Below are 22,339 nucleotides of genomic sequence, written 5' to 3' on the forward strand. Positions count from 1 at the left end.
TAACTACTAATAAAATGCTGTCAAGTGGTAATCTGGCACAATTTTGATAAAATCAATCTTATAATATGACATAACTCCCAACACTTTGTATAAACATGTAGATTTTTTAAGAAAATGATTTTTTTTTTTTTTTTTTTGCACTTGTTATTTTATGTTTCTGAAATTAGATTAGTATGTCCTTGATTAGGCTCCATTTTCCAGTGTTATTTAGCACTACTAATGTCAAGTGTCTGTATAAGCGACAACTACATAAAATAATAGGTTTATTTAAATGTAATGTCACATAATTTATTTAATTGAATATATCGAGTATGGTCATCTAAATTAGTGCTCTAACATTACTAGTAAAGATATATAACATTATTCTCTTTCAAAACTTATTTTCAACCATACATTCTCCCATAAATTAATGTTAAACGTAGTTCAAATTCTTTATTATTTCTTAACTATACATTCTCCGAAAAATTGGACCAGGAATAGAAATATGTAGAGCCAAATGTGTGTGGTGTAGTAGGAGGCACTTCTAAGCCCCTTCCTAGCTATTGGATTGCTCGATACTTCAGGTATTAATACTATTCTAAAACATATTTTTGTCTCAAAATTTCATTTTAGTAGAGTCAAACATAGGCATATTTGTTAAATCCCTCAACAGTTTTATATGGTTAATCAATGATAGGAAATGTTGACTGGTTGTATAAATATGCCTCTCTCTCTCTCTCTCTCTCTCTCTCTCTCTCTCTCTTCTCACACCCCCCAACACCCCTCGGCATCCCTCCCGCGTCCTCCCTTCTATTGTGTCTTCTCATATCAGTTCATTTAGTCTTGAATTTCTAATTACCTTGAAAACTAAGGGCATTTGTTAAAGAAGAAATGACGGAGCGTCAAGCTATCTTCAAGAGAGATGATGACTCTTCAAGGAGCTCTACAAATTCATCGTTTACAGTTAGGACTGTAAGATATGGAGAGTGCCAAAAGAATCACGCTGCAAATGTCGGAGGATATGCCGTAGATGGCTGCCGAGAATTCATGCCATGTGGGCAGGAGGGAAGCAGTGCTGCACTCATTTGCGCTGCCTGTGGCTGTCACAGAAACTTCCACAGAAGAGAAGTCGAAACCGTGGTAGTTTCTGACCATTCTTCCCCTTCTTCAAACGGCTGTGGGTAGGGTAATTAAGTGCAATATTACATACATATTACATAAGGGATCTGGTGTGTGATTGTATGTTGTCTATGATCTCTCTTTTTCTTCTTCATTTTTTTTCTTTCCAAAATTCCAGTTGTGCGCCTGTGTGGGGACTTTGGTATTGACATCTCTCTTGCCTAAAACCACTCAATAAAATAGGGATAGTGAATGAGACGTGCTGGTCTTTCTTCCAGAGGTACAAGGAGAAAATATGGAGGATCCAAACAAGACTTTATGCTGATTGTTTAGTAACCTTTTTAACACAGATTGTTGTAAGAAATCCTATGGTGAATGGAGAGCAGTAAACATTATCATAATTATGTAAAAAAAATGTTGCTCCGTTGAAAAGACATGTATTTATTCTGTTTTCATTTCAATTAAAAGGATTATGGGAATGGACGAATCTAGGCTATGAGTTCAATTATGACTGATTGCAAACGTTGGACATTTACTATCAACAGTGAATGTCCGTGATAGCGATACAGGGTCATTTATTAATATTTAACTAAGTAATATTTAAAAAATCGTATGGACTAGAACTAAATGCACCATTAGAATTAGAATAAATAGATATTGACTTTCATTCCAGTTGAAAAAATCGTTCAATAATCTGCAAAAATGCCCCAATTTTTTTTTTTTTCAATTAGAATTGATTAAAAAAACAAAGCACACATGGTTGAATTGAGCTCAACATCTTCTCAATTGATTTTTTTTCTAAACATAAATTCCCAAATGACAAATTATAACTCATAAATGATAAATTATAGCTTATAACTCATACAACATAAATTATTTATCCCAACTACAAATTCACAATTATAATTTTAATGCCAAATTGCAAAATTTTGAAAACAATGAATTTTAGAACTAGAACTATTTTTTACCCCAAGATAATTTTATTTTTTTTCAAACTCTTAAAAGAATAAGAGCAATTTTTAGATTGTCCAAATTTGAATTTTATAAAACAAAATGATAAAAGTATCTATATTATGAACTAATAATTTGAGTGAAAAAAAATTTCAAAGAAATTATTTCAAAAACAAAAACTATAGTTGTTTATTTATCATTTATTGTAACAAAAAATTAAACAAAAAACTGGATGGATATGGAATTGAACCCCATACCTTTTACAAACAAAGAAGAACCCCTGCCCTTGCTTGGTACAATCTTTTATTAATACTACCCTTAATGACACCTTTTTCAGAAGTATTTATTACTTGATTTGAATGTCATTAACGTTGTGATGTGATGATTTGTTTTGTATATTATAAATATTAGAGCTATGATTATTATATTGGGTAATATGAATTTTTGAAAAAAAAAAAGAATTTGAAAAGTTAAAAAAAAAAAAACAAACAAACAAACACATCTTCTTACCATTCACAAACCCTAACTTCTTATCCATCTTCTTCATTTCATCATCAAGAAAATATTGCTATTGGATTCATCATCAATTTTTCAGAGGTTAACTATTATAAATTATTTATATTTTCATCTTATAACTTACTATTTTAAATATTAAATAGAACATTGTCATATTTATTTGAAATTTTTGTAACTCTTATTCATTGATTTGTTTGATTCTTGATATATTTTTAAGGGGAAAAAATACCAACATTCTTTAGAAAATGTAAAGAATTCCATAATTAATGAAGTATTAAGTTGTTCATTATTTATTTTTGGGAAAATATTACAGTTGAGAATTGATTAACACCATTAATGTTTTGAATAATTTCTTCCAAGGTACCAAATATATTTTTTCAAGTTTCTCGACAGTTCCAACAATTCACTTATCGAATTTAACATTTTGAAACCGTCATATTAGACATCTCAACCGTCGAACCTGACATTTTGAAACTATCGGGATTCAACCATTCATTTCACCTTTTGCTATTAAATGGATTTAAATATTCAAAAATGTCACTTTCATGCTATTAAATATCGACATATTGATTGTGCAGAGTTCTTACTATTGCAATTTCAATTTTTAGGTATTAGTAATCATTTGAGATTCATCATGTCGTATGGGAGGAAGTTTGTTTATGTGGATGACAAATGGAAGTAGAGAGTGGACAAAACTACTTTTATTTTAATTCCAACAAATATTATCCTATGCACTCGCTATGGTAGAGTTGGTCATAAGCGGATCACATGTTCCAACCCCATTCTAAACAACTCAAATAGGCTTGATGTCTGAAAGTAATTAAAGTTGTATTTTAAATGTTCCCCCGATGACGTTGCACATCTAAAGTTATATTATCATTTTTCATTTTATTATTGTTTGCAAATATTAGTCGTCTTTAAGTTCATAAGCAAAAAAATTACATAGACAAAAATTGCATACCATCCCAACAGAAGGTTTCTATCATTCTCGACAAATTGTAGCAAAGTCGAAAATTTGACTACAAAAAATATGTATAAAAGACATGTTGTTCTCCAGCAAATTCTCAACTTACATAATTATTAGCGTTTTATTACGTTTAGAGACATTGCATAACATCCTAACAAATTTCTATCATTCTTGACAGTTGGTTGCGAAGCAGGAGATGTAACTACTAATAAGATGCATAAGGGATAAACTGTTGCATAACATTTGATAAAGACGTTACCATATTTATCCTTTACAAAAGTATAATACATAACTCAACAATTTTTCTCTTGCTAATCGAACAATCCATCAAGTATGAGAAATGATAAATGATAAAATGTGTAACCACATGTGAACGCAACCACCAAATCATGTTTTATAACCACATTCTTGAAAGGAAGCAAAATGAGATCATTTAGTACACTGTTACAAATCAATTTAATGTAGTATTAACAAATTTCAATACACTATTTCTTTACTCTCTTTCTTCTCTTCTTGCTACATTGAGTACTAGTAGATGTTTCAGGAAATCTAATGTGTGTCGATCATTGCCTATTTGTGTTAACAACATTGTTGCTTTAGACGAGTGTGGTGACTGCCTCCATCACTACAAGCTAAGGGAACTTTCTCATTGTCCGAGCATGACACTTCGGGCTCTATGACTCTTCCATCCATTTAAAAACAACATTTGCCACACTAACCGACATGAGTTTATTATTTCTAATTTGCAAACAACAAAATAAGATGAGAATATTTAAAATTTTGAATTCCTCATAATTAGCGCAAATACCATTTACATCTTGGTTCCCATTGGACATGGACCCTCATGACTATTCAAACACGGGTTGATGTCTCCTCCATCTAATTGAAAACAACAATTACAATACTATTGGATATGAATTCAATATTTCTAGATTGTATATTACGAAATGAAACGAGTGTATATAAAATTTTCAATTCTTCAGATGTTAATGCGAAACACACATATAAGAAAGTAAAAAATCAACTATAATGTTTGAGAAATACTGCATTTAACTGTCGAGAATGACAGTTCATATCGAAGGATGACTCATCTGTCAAAAATAATTGAAACAAATTGTGGGAAACAATAGTTCATCGCAACAAATAGGTCACATAACTGATATGTCGAGAAGTTCTCGTCTGTCGAGGATTCATAATTGTACAGACTTTCATTGTGATAAATTAAACAGTTCGCTTAGAAGATTCGTTACCCATGTCTAACCTAAAAAATAATAATAAATAAGGTAGTTAGAATTGCAAGTATAATAGAACAATCAGCTTTCACAAACCAAACAAATTCAGCAAAACATGAAGTAAAAAATTGACAAAACTTGAAAATGTAGACTCCAAACAAAGCCAAAGCCAAAAAAAAAACAAAACAAAAAACTCTCATGGTCTAGATCTAGGGAACTAAAAGTTGATAGTACAATCTAAGAGAAAGACAAGAAAAAAAGGAGCGTTAGTAAAAAACTTGGAACAAAATCTTCAATCTATTAGGAATTTACTTATCGGAACAATGGAAAATAAAACAAATTTCAATTCTCACAACGGATCTGCTTTGTGCTTAGATATAAATTTTGATAAAAATTATACCTTTTCTAGACTAGTCATTCACCCGTGCAAGCTGTGTTTTTTTTTTTAAGGTAATGTTAGAGTGTTACTTTATGATATGAGAAGATCCAAATTAAAAGCATGTTGATGAGATAAATGCACAGAGTCAATTGTATCCTCATTTGGACTGTGTTCCGCATTAAAAATTACAATAATTAACAAATTGAGTCTCTTATTTAAAAATCATCAAACAAAAGTAGAATTTCTTGCAAGTGAAAATACCCAAAAAAATAAAAAGAAAAAGGAGGTGCAAGAGAAAAATATAGTAGTTGAAAAAAGAGAAGAAATTGAATTATTCTCATACAGCTGAGTGGTTGGTTGAATCTTGAATTGTCGCTCAAAAACCTAAAAAATAAACACAAAATCTTCTTATTCTTAACATGATATTCACAAAATCACAACAAAGAGTAAGAATAAATCGAAAACAAAAACTCATATGAAATTCAATAATTTATGTATGCATACAAATAAATATACAGAGAGAGGGAGAGACTCAAATGATTTTGACCGGAGGTATATTAAGTGTGTTCAAGTTTTTCCGCACTTAAAGCTTCTGTCTAGAAGTAGACAACATTTTCACACAAAATACTGAGATCAGCCCATGTAAGCATACAAAGAAGAATGCTAATCTTACCAGAGGTTTTCTATTCCTGTGGACACTGCTAAACAGTGCACCATCCATTTTAATCTTCCCCGCTTTAAAGAAAAATGATGTCAAAGTGATAACTCAAATATGCAAGCTTTTTGTTAGAACTCACACGCTTTACACTAACTACTCAAGTGTTACTTATAGGAGTTCAAGACTGAAGAATATCACTCTTCACTTTGATTACAGTCAGCGGTTATTATTTTTGCTTATCGTTTGCACCCCTGCTCAATTACTAATTCCTATTTTGGCTGTGTTATTCGTAAGTGTATATTTGAAGGAAGAAGATCAAGTAGCTAACGTGGATTTTATTTTTGGATTACCTGGCAGATTATGACAAATAGCTTCCTCTATTTCTCTTTCTTTTACAACAATGAACAGTAACCAATTCCAAACCTAAATAATAATGAGCCTTACTCCCTAAATAAATAATGAGTCAAACATGCTTGAGCCAAAACTATGCTTTTCTTTAGGCATAGACAAACATGCTCTTTATGAGTTTCCAAGACCAAAAGAATAACTACATAATAATGACATTTAACTTATATTTAATCAAAAGAGTTACTCCGAGTATGGCAAAGAAAAAGTCCAATACAAAACCTTTTGCTCCTAAATATAGTAGTCATATTATTTGCCCCATTTCTCAACAAATCCCAAGTTCCTATATAGGCTTTAGCTGACCATTTCATACACAGTAGGTTTCACAATGGGCAATAGAAAGTCTAAATAAATGACACTAAAAGATATCTTTAAATGATGTTTATATAAGGCAACTAATGCTAAAGAATTTGAATTTGTAGTATCATTTATTATAGAAGTGCAAAAATTTCTATCAAAATCAGAACATACTTAAAGAGGGTATATAAAATAGTGAGAAAATGAAAAAATCATTTTCCCCAATAGTTCTACTGAACTCTTGCAAACTTGGTTTCCCTTGTTGGTTTTGTAAACAACACAAGTTGCACATAAGTCTACTCGATGCCATTAATGATGCTAATGGCATCAAATGGGATTCAATAGTATGATAAATACACATAGCTTTGTAGGAGATTGGCTCTTTATTAAAATGAATTAAAATTGGACTCAATATCACCACTAAGTCAACTAATGGAATGGGTTAGTAAATATGAATAAGAATATTAAGATGAAACAATCTTTAGGGTTTATAGACCATTGTCCTCAAGTAATAAATTAGTACCCTAAATTGCAATGGCATTGACTACGGGCATATAAGTCGTATACTGACAAATAAAACAAGTAAATCAACTGTAAAGATTAAAAAGTCAAACGTTTGTAATAGTACCTCATACGTCACTGTTCATTTATTACTTTGCATAGGCTTAAGATAATAATTCATAATACCAATGTACAAGCACTTGGTCTCAAACATTTTCTTCGCTTCCATAAGAACGGCGTCCACTCTGGCAAATGTGTCGTCAGTTTTTGCGAAAGCTCTTCTAAACTGCAAAATTACAAAATAAAATCAGTCGAGTACAAACATAATTTCAAACCTTAATTTATCAATGAATCCACAAATCACTCCATATTTACATATTGCAGTTGTCTTTAAAACAACAATGTCATAGTTATGCATGTATGGTGCTATCACAATGCCTCTGAAAAAGTCAATTTCTTTCTTTAACTCCATACTCACTTCATGTCTTGCATGCTATCAGAAGAAATTCTTTTGAATAAATCTCAGAAGCTTTCAACGAAAGAATTAAAAGAGGTTACATTTGTGGTATACATGCTATTAAAAGGTTCACCTATCAGTGCAACAAAGAAATAAGCGACATATTTGAAGATTTTATTAGCTTGTACTGCATCCAAGACTTCTTGACAACCATACGTTCTACAAAGTGGATGCCTGCTGAAAGAATACCAACGATCAAGTTAACCAGCCTTTCTAGAATAAGTGGAGCCTTCCATCCGTTAGATCAATGAAGATTCTATTGAGGTGCAAAACCAGGGTGTGATGTGGGCAAGGAAGCAGCGAAAACAGAATGGACATTAATGTCTCCCATCAAAGATAATCCAGTGGCATCTTGAAATGTGAATCCTTAGAACATTAGTTGAACACTTGAGCAAGTCCCATATATCACAAGACCCTAGATCCTCAATAGTCATGACTTACAGGGTGGTAAGGAAATGAGGTCATGTTTTCCATCAACCACTACAACAAAATATTATTTTTGCAACATGTAACATGCAACATTCATCAATCAAATGTTGCTAAAATGGTTTATTGCAACATTTTAATAAATGAATGTTTCCACTGGTGTTAATAATTGAGATTTGACATCAGGGGGCAAAATTTAATTTCCAAAACAAAGGGACTTTTTTTCTTTCCTATTTTTCCATTTTTTTGTAGGTCCCATCGAACAAATGACAAACCCTAAAATAGTGATATTAGATCTTTTATACCGGCCTCATCTTTATCAAACACTTTTTAAGTGAATATTGCTAATGTCACCCTTTACAACGTTTATTAAACAACGAAAAGATAACGTTGTGAAAATCATTTCTTGTAGCATTTATTGAACGTTGCGAAAAGTTATGATTTTCGGCATTTATTGAACGTTGTGAAAAGATTACTTTTCGCAACGTTTGATTTTTCGCAATGTGTTGTAAACGTTGCTAAAGATAACTTTTGTAAACGTTGCGAAAATGTTAAAGCCAAGGTTGAAAAAACATTGCGAAAGCATCTTTTGCAACAGTTTTTAAGCATTGCAAAAATTGAACTTTTGTAATGGTGAATAAACGTTGTTGCATCTCTTCCTTCAATGGCAATATCAACCCCGCAACACACGCAAAAACGATGTAAATGACCTTTGCTGCATTTTTTTTGACTACTGCAAAAGCCCCTTTTTTGTGTAGTGAACATCGATATGGTACCCTTCCAAGCTAGAATTTAGAGTAAGGAAACTTCACATCAGAAAAAAGTTGATGAAGTTTTGAAGAATTCGGAAAAACTTCCAAACGACATCAAACTCATGGGACAAAATGGATATTGGGAACCCTGTTAATTATCTTGTTGAAGGTAATATTAGAAATTCCAAGCTGTTTAAGCAAAATTAGGAAATTAATTGTTGCTCATTCTCATTTTTCAAGAATTGCTGTTATTATTTGATCACAAACAACGAAAAGATAGTATTTTCCCCATAAAATTTAGATTCTTCAAACAATCTCCATGGTAAAATTAAGCAAATGTAATTTCTTTTACACCAAACTCAGCTCAAAAACGTATTTCTTCCTTGTTCACTCTTCGGTAAATTAGCACCAAGTCGCCATGATAGTAACAAAAAAGAAAACATAGTAACAGAAATTAGATAGAGAATTGGATATTAGGTTTCTTTCATTTTTCAATATCTTTTCGAGATTTCCATTGATTACCACAAAGAAATCAGAAAATCGAACTAGGCATAACCCAAATCTATTATAAGAGCAAGTTTTGAAAAAAATCACTTGAGTGGATGCATGGCTATTTCAAATGTAGAGAGTGGATGGTCAAAAGAACCCAAAATGGAGACCATTTTACCGGTACAAAATAATTAGAGATTGTATAAATAATAGTAAATACTAAAAGCAAGAAAGAGAAATTACATAAATAAACTTGATCGATTTGATAAAATTAAAATCTTGAATTTTGATCGAGAATAGAAAAAAAGTGTAGAATAGAAGTACCTGCAACCCACCAAACACCGAAGAAGGAGAAACCAATTTCAAGCTTGTGATTTTGTTTGTGGAAATCAATCAAGATAGAGAAGATGACAAAGGGAAAGTGAAGACGTGCGAAGAAGGAGCACCAGATTGAAAACCAAATCTCACATGTGAAAGAACTCAATAATTGAGATGTTGACTATCATCTCTTTCTGTTCTTGAGATTGAATGGCGGTTAAATTGTGGCTCTACTGTAGAAGCAAATGTGATTTTTCAACAATTGAGGCTGTCACTGTAGAAGAACCAAATGACCAACAGTGTACAAAAAGTCAACTGTGAAAACAATGGTGCACAAATGAACAGTACACTTATCATCCTCTCTTTTAATATAGTATAGTATTTGCCCGTGCGTTGCACGGGTTGTGTTAATTAAAAGCTAATGTTAGTATCAATGTGAAGGAGTAATGATATATATATTGAATCCGATATATATGTTTTTCTTTTCTAAAAATAGTTGTGATCAATTAAGATCCATATGAATTAAAACATAGCGTGCATTGCATTATAAAATTAAGTGTGAACTGTGTTATAAAATTAAGACGAACAAATATTTGAAAATTTATACCCAGTTTTGAAATGGAAACAACTCAAAAGCTGATAAAATGATTGATATAAAAAACACACTCTCATATGCTAGTTTTTATAAATTATCATCTTTTACAGTCAAAAAAAAGTTGAAGCATTCATTTCAAAATATACAAAGAGACATGTGAAGAGGATGATACTAAATATTCGTTCAGTTTTTCCTTGGCTACTCCTAACATTGCACTGAACTCTTATGGATGTACTAACCTATAGTTCTTCCTGCTTCTAAATACATAGCTGACCAGATGAATATGGAATAAGGTTTGCTAAGTTGATTTTTGCATTACCAAATATATTATCGTGGTGGAACCCAAAACATCCTATGACACATTAATATGTGGTTGTAATCATCCAACAACTAACTTCAAATACACCTAAGAAAGGGGGAAAGGTTCATGTTCATTTATATACTAACAATTAAAGAATCTCAAAGGAGACATAAAGTATCATATAAGAGGAATGTGAAATTTGAATTTATCCACACTATCTATAGAACAGTCAAGATAACAATATGTACCCAAGATTCTTCTGATAATGGGTTGATTATCGTTATGATGCGAGATTCCATTCCGTGAAATTTGAAACAAAAGGAGTCATTAAATTACCGAACCTCACTTTGCTTCTTTGCCAAGTAAAAAAAAAAAATGCAAGCCCATTGACGGTGTAATTAGATAAGCACCCATTGTGTTAACCCTGTAAGTTTGATTTTTAAGGTAAGCACAAGCTATGTATTTAAGTTCCTTCATTTTCCTCTTCTATGCACCTTGACATTTCACCAGATAATCATATCAAGGGCAGAACAGTTGTGGTAAAGGTAGCCTACAAATTAATAAATGCCAACAAAATTAGGAAGAAAAAGACCTACAATTGAAAGTATTCAACTTGTGATTATGAGTAGAGGGCCCTATCTTACACTCACCCACAAACACACACATAGAGATATTTATTGTCAAGGATCCTTCAATTTACAATTATCATATTTATCATGTTTCATCTCACCATCTTAAAAGCTTAGTTCTATTGGTTTAGGTAGAACCCTCAATGGATTATGCTATTTGCCCAGAAAATGACATCTAGAAAGTGTACCAAAAATTATGTGTAGAGAAATAATTGAATGAAAAAGTTAACTATGTTTAAAATTGTCCAATAATAAAGTGTCATGTAACATTATGTAAACCATTATGTGAGGCTTGATGTACATGTAGCAAGTCCCTCTAATTTACAATTATCATATTTATCATGTTTCATCTTACTATCATAAAGGCCTAGTCTATTGGTTTAGATAGTTTTTTGTTAATAGTATTTCACGAAGATTAAAACCAATAAAGGAAAAAATGCATAGAGAGTAAATAGTCTTGATATCAATTTTGTATACAACAACAAAACAAATTATCCAATAATAAGAAGAATTTAAAATTAAATACATGCAACTTCTGATCAACAACAATTGGATCACTCAAATTGAGGCATTGAATATTAAAACTATGGGTGCCTATCTAATTACACCGTCAATGGGTTTTCATTTTGTTTTGTACTTGGCAAAGATGCAAGATGAGGTTTGAGAATTTAATGACTTTTATTGCTTCAAATTTCAAGTTATTGTTTCAGGTGCTATGCATTTGAGGCTTGTGTTAATATTTTTGGGTTAATAATAACAGCGAAAGAGATTAATAAAGACAAAGGGTACTAAACTTTACAAGTCGAGAAATTAACCCAAGTAGCAACTGAGGATCAAAAGAATGAGAGATCTATAAAAATTTGACAGCCAAATGATATATATATTATGCATGTTTATCAGCATATTGGTAGCGCTCACACTTCCTTCAATGAAGTCCTCAGTACTAATATAAGTCAAGGTTTATCCGAGAACGGATCTTTGTAGAAAGGAAGGCTACAAATTAGGATTTATTGATAGCAAAGAATCGACATTTACTTGCTAAAATAACATGCTTCAATAATTGGTTGTTTTGTCTCTGGATTAATTTACTTTTTTGAGATTGTGGTGCCTTGCAGAATTTTTATCATATCATATTCCTGTTTGTTCTTGTCAAGGAAATTGAGCAATTGAATAAATCATGACAGCGAGAATATAAATTTCTCAAAACGACACTCCAGTCAAATGAATTAACTAAACATTCGAGAGAACATGTCCATCAATAAAAGAGTTATTTTCAAGTATAGTGGAGTTCAATGAGCAACAAAATCCATCCGAAATAGAATTACAAGCTTCACCACAACAAAATTATCATGTCCAAATTTTCGAATAAAAAAGACTATTCTAGCATGGTAATACAAAAAAGGGCAGTAATTGTAATGTGCTTCTTCGTAAAATTCAATTTCTTAATGTCACAACATATTTCCTGAACCATTGTTTCAATTTGCTCTGCCTTGGATTTAATTTCTCGAATTTTATACTTGAGCACGAACAGTTTAGCAGGTAAGTAGATGCCAATGGTGGCATTGATTTTTGCAAGCAAAGAACCAATTACTGATTTTTGCAATATATTTATATTCATAAGCATATTATAAAATTAGATGAGACATTCATCGAATGTCTGGATAGTTTAACATAAGATTTTGATGGTGATATTGAAACAGATCAATCCATTTATTTGCTGCACAAGGAATATATTACTTGAATGAACAAATAAAGTCTATCCTAGAGGTCGGGCAAATATACTTCAAATTGAAAAATACCTTATGTTCCTTCTAGGACTTCTGCTTCTACTGCCGTTCCTACGTGGCCTTCTTGATGGGCTGTGCTTGTATTTGTTCACCTGAATTCATCGATTTACACAGGAAAAGGAGATTATTATTTTCAAGAGATATTTTCTTTCGTAAAGATATTATTGCATGAATTCTTTGATTTCAATTGTATGAATTACAATGTTCTGAGAGTTAAATCCCACTATGAAGAAAATCGTTTGAGATTACACGGATGTATAGGTTACAGAGGCTCGAAGTTAATTTCTAACGTAATATTAGAAACTGGATTCCAAATGCTTGCCTTGGTTTTTTATTTTTGGTTAAGGAGAATCGACATTCTTTGAAAATTTAATCACTTAAAAAAAAAAAAAATAATACCCAAAAAAAAAGAGAGAGAGAGAGAGAGAGAAACTATTTATTTTTTTTTTAAATATCTGGATATAATTTCTGTTCCGAGGGCTCTTAGACTTCCTATCATCAAGTTTTCGGATCTGAAAAAAGAGGAAAACAAATTGCCAAATTGAATGGAAAAATTCATGGATACACAGAATGTTTCACTTTCAATACGAATACAACAATGACTTACAACATATTTAATATCTTTGGAATTAGTATAGTCAACTCCACCAAAGATTCTTGAATACAATAACAAATTTTTATGAACACCATTAACAAGGTTGCACAGGTCCAATAGTATCTATAGAGTTTTAAAAAAATGGTATTGAGTAAAACAACTTACCATCATCATCAGAGCCAAAAGTAAGAAACATTAAACTAAAACTGACTTGCACTAAAAGTGTTATCATTTTAGCTTTAATTAGCTCAACGCCACTATATGATACGGCCTTCTAAATCTTGCTTTGAGACGACTGGAGTTCTATGAGATTATGCAAGTCTTAAGTTTTGAAGCTGAAAACTGTGAAGTACTTCAAAGAAATGTAGTCGTAAGCTGTGCTTATCTTCAAGAATTCAAGAGCATAATTGAGAGGAAATATACTTAAACAGCATTGTTGAATAGACATCAATTTTTGAAAATATCTCTAAAGCAAAAACAGCCAGATTCAGGAATCAGATCACATCATGCAAAAAACCAAACCTAATTCAGCAAGTTTGAGTCAATTTGGTGCAGCCAAGTAATAAGCTAACTAACATACCGCAAGGATGAAAGGTAAATCATAGCTTTAGCGTGACCACCCACTTTTTGTTTGCTAGTAGCCGAGTTAATTCCTATGGGTCTTCCATTCATCTCAGCCATGACTTGAAGTTGGTCTCTTTCATCACGAAACCTCACAAATCAGCCACCAAACATCATGAAATATCCTGGTTGTTTGGGAATGATTTGTTAAAACCTCAAAAAAAAATCGAACATTAAATAGTGTATCTGAAATTGGAATCAGACGAACACTCTATGAAGCATATAGTTTTATAACTAGCATGATGTATATGAGCAAAATCACAAGACGACACAAGAATATACATTTTCAATTGAGAGCACGATATGGGAAGATGCATACCGATTTTATGTCCTCTCTCATATGTTGAAGTTTTACATTGAAAATGCCTAACCATTCATCCATGTCCTCAACACAATTCTGAAGGTCCTGTAGTACATGCACGATCCCTAAATAAGTCATTCAGGGCTCACGTTACTGTCAACTTGAAAGGAAAGAAATTCAAACAAAATGCAATCATCATAAAAAATGAAGTCCAATTGTCCATTCATAGGGGGAAAAAATATTGTTCAATATCTAAAATATAGCCCATAGAACAGTTCGTATTCATATAAAATTTATTTTCAATGTTGCAAATGACTTAGTTTTTTATAAACCAAACAAATTTTGAAGGTGGTTCAGCCAACATACACATCCTCAAAATTAATATTTCAAACACAATAACGAAACCATGAGAAAAAAATGAAACAGGGGAATACTCTCATAAGCCAAAAATTATCAATTAACAAAAATATCTTATTGGATCACAATAACATCACCTCGATGTTAATGCTTAAAATCCAAAGTTACCTCATTAACCAATGCTCGTTCTCAAAAATTACATGCACATTTTCCGTTTCCAAAGCTTGAAGCTCTCTTTTCAATCGCTCAAAAAATGCCCCTACTTCACTGATGCCATGACATAACTGAAAGGTGTGGCATTATTAGCAACATGACAAGTGTTTTAAGTGATATGAAAGTAGTAGTGAAAATGTGCTAGGGCCAACGAAATAAGCTTACATCAGTATTATGAATCATCTCCTTCAAAAGTCCAAAACATTAAGCAAGTCACATTTCAAACAACCTAACCTACTCAACCAAACTTTTGTGTCTCGATCTACTACAATCCTTAACATCCTAAAGCTTTAAGAACTTCCATAAAATTTTTACAATACATAAGTTAGCAAGTTTTTTATTTTACCCTTCCTCTTTTACTGTAACAGCCTATATACCCAAATTTCTATCTAACAAAAACGAAATTTACATTTGAACAATATTTTTCTCATTCATAACACATCTTAATAGTGGCTTAGAAAAAGAAAATCACAATAACTTCATATAACATTGAAAAACCGAAAGATAAAATTTCAACAAAAGTTTCAAAGTATGTTATTTCAATTCCAAAGTATAAAGTACATAAGTGCCTAAGAGAGCTTCCATGTCATTATCTTTGTTCATAAAGTTTGATGCAGTTTACAGTCGACTTTCGGAATAATATAAATAAAGAAAAAATAGTCTATACAAATTTATATCATGTACAATACTTGTAAATGATAATTCCTTTCATAAGGTTAGCCTGAAGATTACAGAGGAAGTTAAAGAAGACAATAACCCAATAAACTATAGAGAGAAAATCGAAGAAGGAATCAAACAACATTTAACTTTATTTTCTCATTTTGTACACTTCACCCACTCTAAATGAACCTATACTTAGAACATAAAGCTACAAAATTTGAGCCTTTTGCGCCACTTCCATAGGTCATTCTGCTTTATTTCATGGTATTTCCTCTTTCTAGAAATTAGAAATTAAAAAAAAAATCTCTTTCCGATTCTATATGAATTTGTAGGCCGATTGGAAATTCAAATGCAATAAAATCACTTAGAGGAAAACCACTAACGATATTATCTGGAAGAGATGTCACAGTTCTTCCTATATCTAATATAGCCAAGAGTTCAGTAGGTGGCTTTTCATTAAACACATCTCTGCCCTTTGTTGCATCTTTTGGTTCCTCATGTTCTCTCCGACTTGCAAGAAGATCAAAATAAGCCTTTGTATCCAATTGTGAAAATGAAAATGAAAATAAAAATATAATTCCACAATAATATATAATCAACACCCATATGTGTCATACCAAAGCAAATGAAAAAATAACAGATGAAAACTTTATTTTCAACGGAAGTTGAAACATTGGATCGGTTAAATTTTACAACAAAAAAAAAATAAAAGGTAGTTAGATTCATAAGCACTAATTATACTAGGCATTTGAGATTAAAGCTCGGTTATGAAGAAAATGAGAAACAAATATACAAAAAGCAAATATCAAACAAAAGATTAACACTGCAAACCAAAGATCGAGCAAAAACTTAAGCTCGTGTGCTAGATCAAGGTTATCAAAATGCTTATCCAAGATCCTCATCTCCCTTCCAAAAAAAAAAAAAAGCAATAAATGAGATTCCAACACCAAAACAAAATAGAACTTTACCTAATAGAGATCTTGTTGCTGCCATTAAGGAAAATGGGAGTTCTAATAGAACGAGATGGAGTTAGGGCTCAATCTTCTGGGTTTCTTTGGGGGTTCCTTGGTTGAGTGGGCACCTCGACAAAGAGGAGTCGGAGTCGACGGACAAATGAGGAGTGTGACAGCAAGACAATGGTGGTTGTGATTTGTGGAGAGAGTCTACAAATTTAACGGCACCAAGGCCTTGGAAGGAATAAAGGTTTCCTAAAGATTTTGGTTCCTCTGTTGTTGGCTGGCTTCTCCAATACAAATGGTATATGAAAGAAGATATTTACACAATAGTACAAAACCTGATAATGAACAATAAACATCCGGTTCACGTGTGAAAAGTAGGGTGAAAAGTAGAAAAGTGAATTTAGGATCCTCTTTTTAACTCCCCGTTTGGTAGTGATTTTTTGCCCCAAAAAATTGATTTTTTGACCGTTATTTTACTATTTAAGTCGTAATTTTTGACTTCTTTTCTCACATGTGGACCCCACTTTTCTTCTAACGGTCAAAAAATAATTCTCAAAATCCCTACCAAACGGTCAAAAAATAATTCTCAAAAAATAATTCCACACAAAGATCAAGATTGTAGTAAACTATGATTTTCTCCTCTGGTGTTAGCAAGAAAAAAGTTTTCTACAAATTACAAACTCTAGTCACTTATTTATATAAGCTCAAACGGGTTTGATTTGACTCGATCCAATATTTAATTAATTTATTTAATTAAGTCTGGTCCATGAATTAATTAATTCAATTAAGTAATTCAGGTCTATAAATAAGCAACACAATTAATTAATTTATCCAACGCTTGTTAAATTAATTAATTGACAAATCACAATCTTCTAGTACTCTTTTTGTGTGCGACCCATTAGGTTTCCAATCACGATGTCTAATATCGTGAATTATTATTTAGATCTAACCAAACTTGATAAATTAAAATGTCATTTTAATTTATCACCAATTCACGTTCCCATCCCAAATTGACATCTAATAATGTGTCAGGGCAATACATGTAACGAAAAATGTCACGTGGTATGATAAAATCAAACTCGTTCTTCTACTGTGAAACTATAATCCCTTCGTCAATATGATCCGATCAATTACGAGATAGGGAAGTGTGCCAATCCGATTATCGATCATATCATTCATTCCACTATTAAGTCAATATAAGTTGAAAACTCATTTTCGACTTCTGAGTATACCTTAGCCAGAGATTTCGTTATGAACTCAATTGAATGAAATGTAGATCATAATCTTCTACTATCTAAGAGTGAGAAATCCTTTATTGGTCATTTACAACTTTCATATGATTCTTAACATACCCAAGCACTGTCGTATTAGTGGCATTTAGTAGAGCAATATCCAACACCGCCAAAGTATGATTGTCCTCATATAAGGTATTATGATGATCTAAAGTCAAATGACCAATTTCACTATCAAACGTTGGAGATTAACCACTGATACTTAGATAGTTATCCACGTAAAATCTCTCGGCCGATCTCCAATGTTTTGTTTTATGACAAAATATTCACGTGTTCATTTAAGTTTCACCATACTTTAGCTACTAACTTCACAAGTAAAAAATATCATAGGTGGTGATCTATCTGTATCTCGTTATTACTTACGAATATGGATTATTTAAGATCCAATCATACGTAATTTGTATCTCACAGTCACAACTCATTGTGATTAACAAATTACTGAAACTTGAAGTTACAGACTTTATTATTTAATATTTATTGTCTCATTGAAACGAAGATTTCAGCTCCTAGAGGTTCGCTTTGATATAAAAATTGATCGATTGGGTTTACATACATTGTTGGCTTCTTTAGATTTAAAACATCCTGGCTGTGTCATGTATGCTTCCTCTTGTAAGTTTACATTAAGGAAAGCAATCTTGACATCTATTTGTCATATCTCATAATCATGATATACAACAATTGCAAGCAAAATCCAAATGGACTTCAGCATGACTGTGTCACCTTTTGCAACTAGCCTTACTTTGTATGTAAAGATGTTCCCATCCATATCGAACTTTTTCTTGTAAATCCATTTACAACCTATGGGTCTTATCCCATCAAGAAAGTCAACCAAGGTTCAAACCTTGTTCTCATACATTGAGTTCATTTCGAATTCAATGACCTCTTGCCATATCTTTAAGTCAACACTTGACTTCACATCTACGTAATTAATAGGTTCATCATCTTCTACTAATAATATTTTATTAGTAATCGTGAATTCATACCTTCTGAGGGTTGAGTGGTCCTACTTGATTTACGTTGAGTTGGAGCGTCTTCAGGAATCTCTACATCTTGATCGAGAGCCTGTCCCTAAGCAAGTATGTGATCAGACTCAGGTTCATCTAATTGGTCAACAATATTAGTGAATCCATGAACTTCTTCAAGTTCTAATTTGCTCACACTCTCCTAGAATAAACTCTTTTTCTAAGAATATGGCATGCTTTGAGATCAACACCTTCTTCTCAATGGGATTATAGAATTGATATCCAATTGTTTATTTTGGATATCCACAAATATGCATTTATCGTATTTAGTGTCAAGCTTATTCGTTTCATTACACTTCAAATAAGCATCATAGCCCCGAACTTTCATATAAGATAAGTTGGGTCTTTTTCCTCTCTACAACTCGTATGGAGTTTTGTCGAATGATTCAGATGTGACACAATTTAGTGTGTAGCACATAGCAATTAGTGTATGATTCCAAAATGATTTTTGAATGTTTGCATGGCTCATCATTGATCGCACCATATCTAACAATATACGATTCTTTCGCACCATTATGTTATGGTGTATATGACGGAGTCCACTGCAAGATAATCTCATTTTCTTTTACAAATTCTCCCTTCAAATATTCTCTACTTCGATCTGGTCTCAGTGTGAGAATATATTTACCTGTTTGTTTCTCTACTTCAAGTTTGAATTCCTTGAACTTTTCAAATGCTTCATGTTTGAACTTCATCAGATATACATAATCATATCTAGAATAGTCATCAGTAAATATAATGAAGTGAGAAAGACCACCTCTAGTGGTGATTGTCATGGGTCCACATACATCAGTGTGCATTAGACCCAATAGCTTCGTAGCTCTTTCTTCTTTTTCCGATAAAAGAAAATTTGGTCATCTTACTAATAAGCACGACTTACATTTGTCAAATGATTCCAAATTAGTTGATCCTAAGTATCCATCTTTATTTAACTTAGAAATGTGTTTCTCGTTAATTAACCCAATCTACAATGTCAGAGATAAGTATTATTTAGGTCATCATCTTTATGCCTTTTATTTTCTATACTCATAATAGATGACTCAGTATCAAGAATAAAAATCACATTTTGCAATACATCACAACCATAAAAGATCTCATCTTTATAAAAAGAACAACGATTGCTCTTAATATTAATTGAAAAATCATTCATGTCCAGACATGAAATATAAATAATATTTTTAGTAAAGGAAGGAACAAAATAGCAATTTTCTAATTCGTAGAAGCATGTGTCCTCAAAGTTGAAAAATGTAAGAAATAACATATGTTTCCATTAAAAAAAATTGACAAAATGATATTTGGGTGCCCATGTAGTTTGCGCACGTCCGAGTAATTTTTGTCTACAATTGAACTACCACGGTATGTACCATAACTTTATGGATATTTAAAAGTATAATAATATAGGTACCGGTGCTTAAGTTTGTCATTAAAATGGAAAAGTGCTACTCTACGTTCCTGATTTGTTATTCTTTAGGGTAATATTCCTTGATGGATCTAGATGTAGAAAACAAATTTCTTACCTGCTTGCATTGGTTTATCAGTTTGATTTTGATGGAGATGAAAATTAGAGGATTTTATTTCATATTTTTCATATTGAATTGGCCAACAATTTCTGTTTTAATTCTTACGGGTTATATTTGCTTATAATTAATGGAAGTATGATATGGTTTTGCTCAATTTTTAAAAGCTATAATCGGGTATCAATGTTTTATAGTTATGTACAACAAGGTGCCTAGAGCCCTGTAGAGGTGTGAACTTTATAACAAACTAATAAAATATTTAAGAGAATATAAAATTACAAAATATATTCATAGTAAACCATAAATTATCTTTAAAAATCCATAATAAAACATAACAAAATTAAAACTCTTAACTTGTAAACAAACATAAAATATATCACTATGGTAACAAATAAATAAATTTGCAGAGCGTAATAACATAAGAAATTTATAATCTACCAAAAGTAGTAAGAACCAAAATGTTCCTATATATCACTGCTAGCAAGTTCTTTATTTGATTTCTCCGTTGCTTTCTTAAACATTAGCATTTTTTTTCTTACTTTCCATTTTCCTTCATCTATGTATAGGCCGAAAATTGAGAAAGAAATAAAACGTTGTAGGATGTAAAAAAATGGTCCAAAAGGCTAAATCTAGCCATAAAATTAAAAGGCAAGACAAATGAGCAAACACTTTAGTTGCATGAGGCATGAGATGTAAGCCTCAAAAAGTATTTATGACTGACCCTAGGATAGGCTGTATACTATTTCTATACAATCACACTAATTTTAGCTATTGCAACATGTTTAGAACATGATGTCATGGTGCAATTGTCTGACTCACCACTCTCTCTTTTGATATTGCGAGTCAACTAGATAAATGAGGTCACTTGACTAATTGGAAAAAGTGTTTGTCTACTTCTTTGGAACCAAACAAATATTGTGAGTGCTCTTCTTTGTTTCTCACGGATTATATGTTGGTTGAATAATTTGTGCTTTGTTCTTTGTTGTAATCATTTTTAAATGAATAATTGAAACTTATGGTTTGAGTTTCTCTTTCATGAAATTGTGGTATGCATTAAGCTAATTGCATCTTTGATAGTTGAAGCAAACAAGCGGTTGATGAACCTTTAATTCATGATTGAATTTCCCTTTTTTTGTTTTTTTCCTTTTGAGATTTGCTCTTGTATGCTGAGCTCTATCTCAGGGTTATGACGACAGCACCTGGCCTCTTCTAGATGTAAAAGGCAAGTATTGATATACCCACATAATTTTGAAATCTTTAATTCCTTAGTCATCTCCCATTCAACTTTGACATTCTTGCGACTTTGAAAACAACTTTTGTATCTATTTTTATAATAGCCATAATAGATTTGTAGAACTCTTAGAGATTTTTTTTACTGGTATAATTAACTTGCAGGGTTCTAAAACAAAGCTATCAAGCGCTTTTATCGACCACATAGATCCAAATTAGGTAAAGTATCCTTATTCCTCTTTTCGTATTTTTTATTTTTCCTATTGATTCACACAAATCATATAAAATTTTAGCATTTCCACTTTACTGCCTTTTTCCTTCTCAACGCTTCTTTCCTCATAATTTAATTGCCAACATTGAAACCCCAATATTCATTCTCAATGCCACCTATGATTCTTGGCAGGTAATTTTGATTTCATTTCTTTTCTAAAATTATCCCCTCTCGTTTAGAAGAGCCTACCATTCTCCAATCACAAAGAGTGGTCAGGTCTATTGTGTTCATAAGCACTGAGCTCATTTGTTTCGAGAATTGTACTTCTCTCATTAGGAGTTTTCAGTTTTCTGGCCAAGTCTTTTGTAAATATGTCATGTAAGTGGCTTTTTTTTTTTTTTCTTTTTCTTGGAAATTTTGAAATATATAAATTATAATCATGCCATTAATGACCAACATTTCTTGACATTATTAGAATTTATATGAACTTTTAGTGAGTGTTTTTTGGTCCTATATCTCGTGGTATGATATATTTTCCAACAC

At 31.8% G+C, this 22,339-nt stretch overlaps 2 protein-coding genes across 27 annotated transcripts; one reads left to right on the plus strand and one right to left on the minus strand.

Moving 5' to 3' along the window:
* Positions 1–619: 619 nt before the first annotated feature.
* LOC111377154 (mini zinc finger protein 2-like) lies at positions 620–1,567 on the plus strand. The gene is made up of 2 exons (XM_023000211.1): positions 620–1,160; positions 1,277–1,567. Exons 1-2 carry the CDS (start codon positions 871–873, stop codon positions 1,305–1,307), a joined length of 321 nt encoding a protein of 106 aa, XP_022855979.1. The 5' UTR covers positions 620–870; the 3' UTR covers positions 1,308–1,567.
* Positions 1,568–3,805: 2,238 nt separating this feature from the next.
* LOC111377150 lies at positions 3,806–16,839 on the minus strand. Of its 26 annotated transcripts, XR_002699662.1 has the most exons (10): positions 16,534–16,836; positions 14,861–14,976; positions 14,354–14,460; positions 13,994–14,159; positions 12,831–12,910; positions 9,513–9,780; positions 7,595–7,695; positions 7,191–7,290; positions 4,690–4,793; positions 3,806–4,411 (listed from the first exon to the last, which is right to left on the minus strand). XR_002699662.1 is itself a non-coding variant. In XM_023000209.1 (8 exons), exons 4-8 carry the CDS (start codon positions 14,092–14,094, stop codon positions 4,381–4,383), a joined length of 309 nt encoding a protein of 102 aa, XP_022855977.1. In that variant the 5' UTR covers positions 14,095–14,159; positions 14,354–14,460; positions 14,861–14,976; positions 16,534–16,834; the 3' UTR covers positions 3,806–4,380. The 26 variants fall into 26 exon arrangements, 2 of the variants coding, with proteins under 2 accessions (XP_022855977.1, XP_022855976.1); XR_002699648.1 differs by having other exon boundaries at positions 4,690–7,290; positions 16,534–16,838; XR_002699646.1 differs by having other exon boundaries at positions 4,690–7,290; positions 7,595–7,698; positions 16,534–16,838.
* Between the last annotated feature and the right edge of the window lie 5,500 nt (positions 16,840–22,339).

The sequence above is a fragment of the Olea europaea genome, unplaced genomic scaffold (assembly GCF_002742605.1).
Source record: "Olea europaea var. sylvestris unplaced genomic scaffold, O_europaea_v1 scaffold1611, whole genome shotgun sequence".
Lineage (NCBI taxonomy): Eukaryota > Viridiplantae > Streptophyta > Magnoliopsida > Lamiales > Oleaceae > Olea > Olea europaea.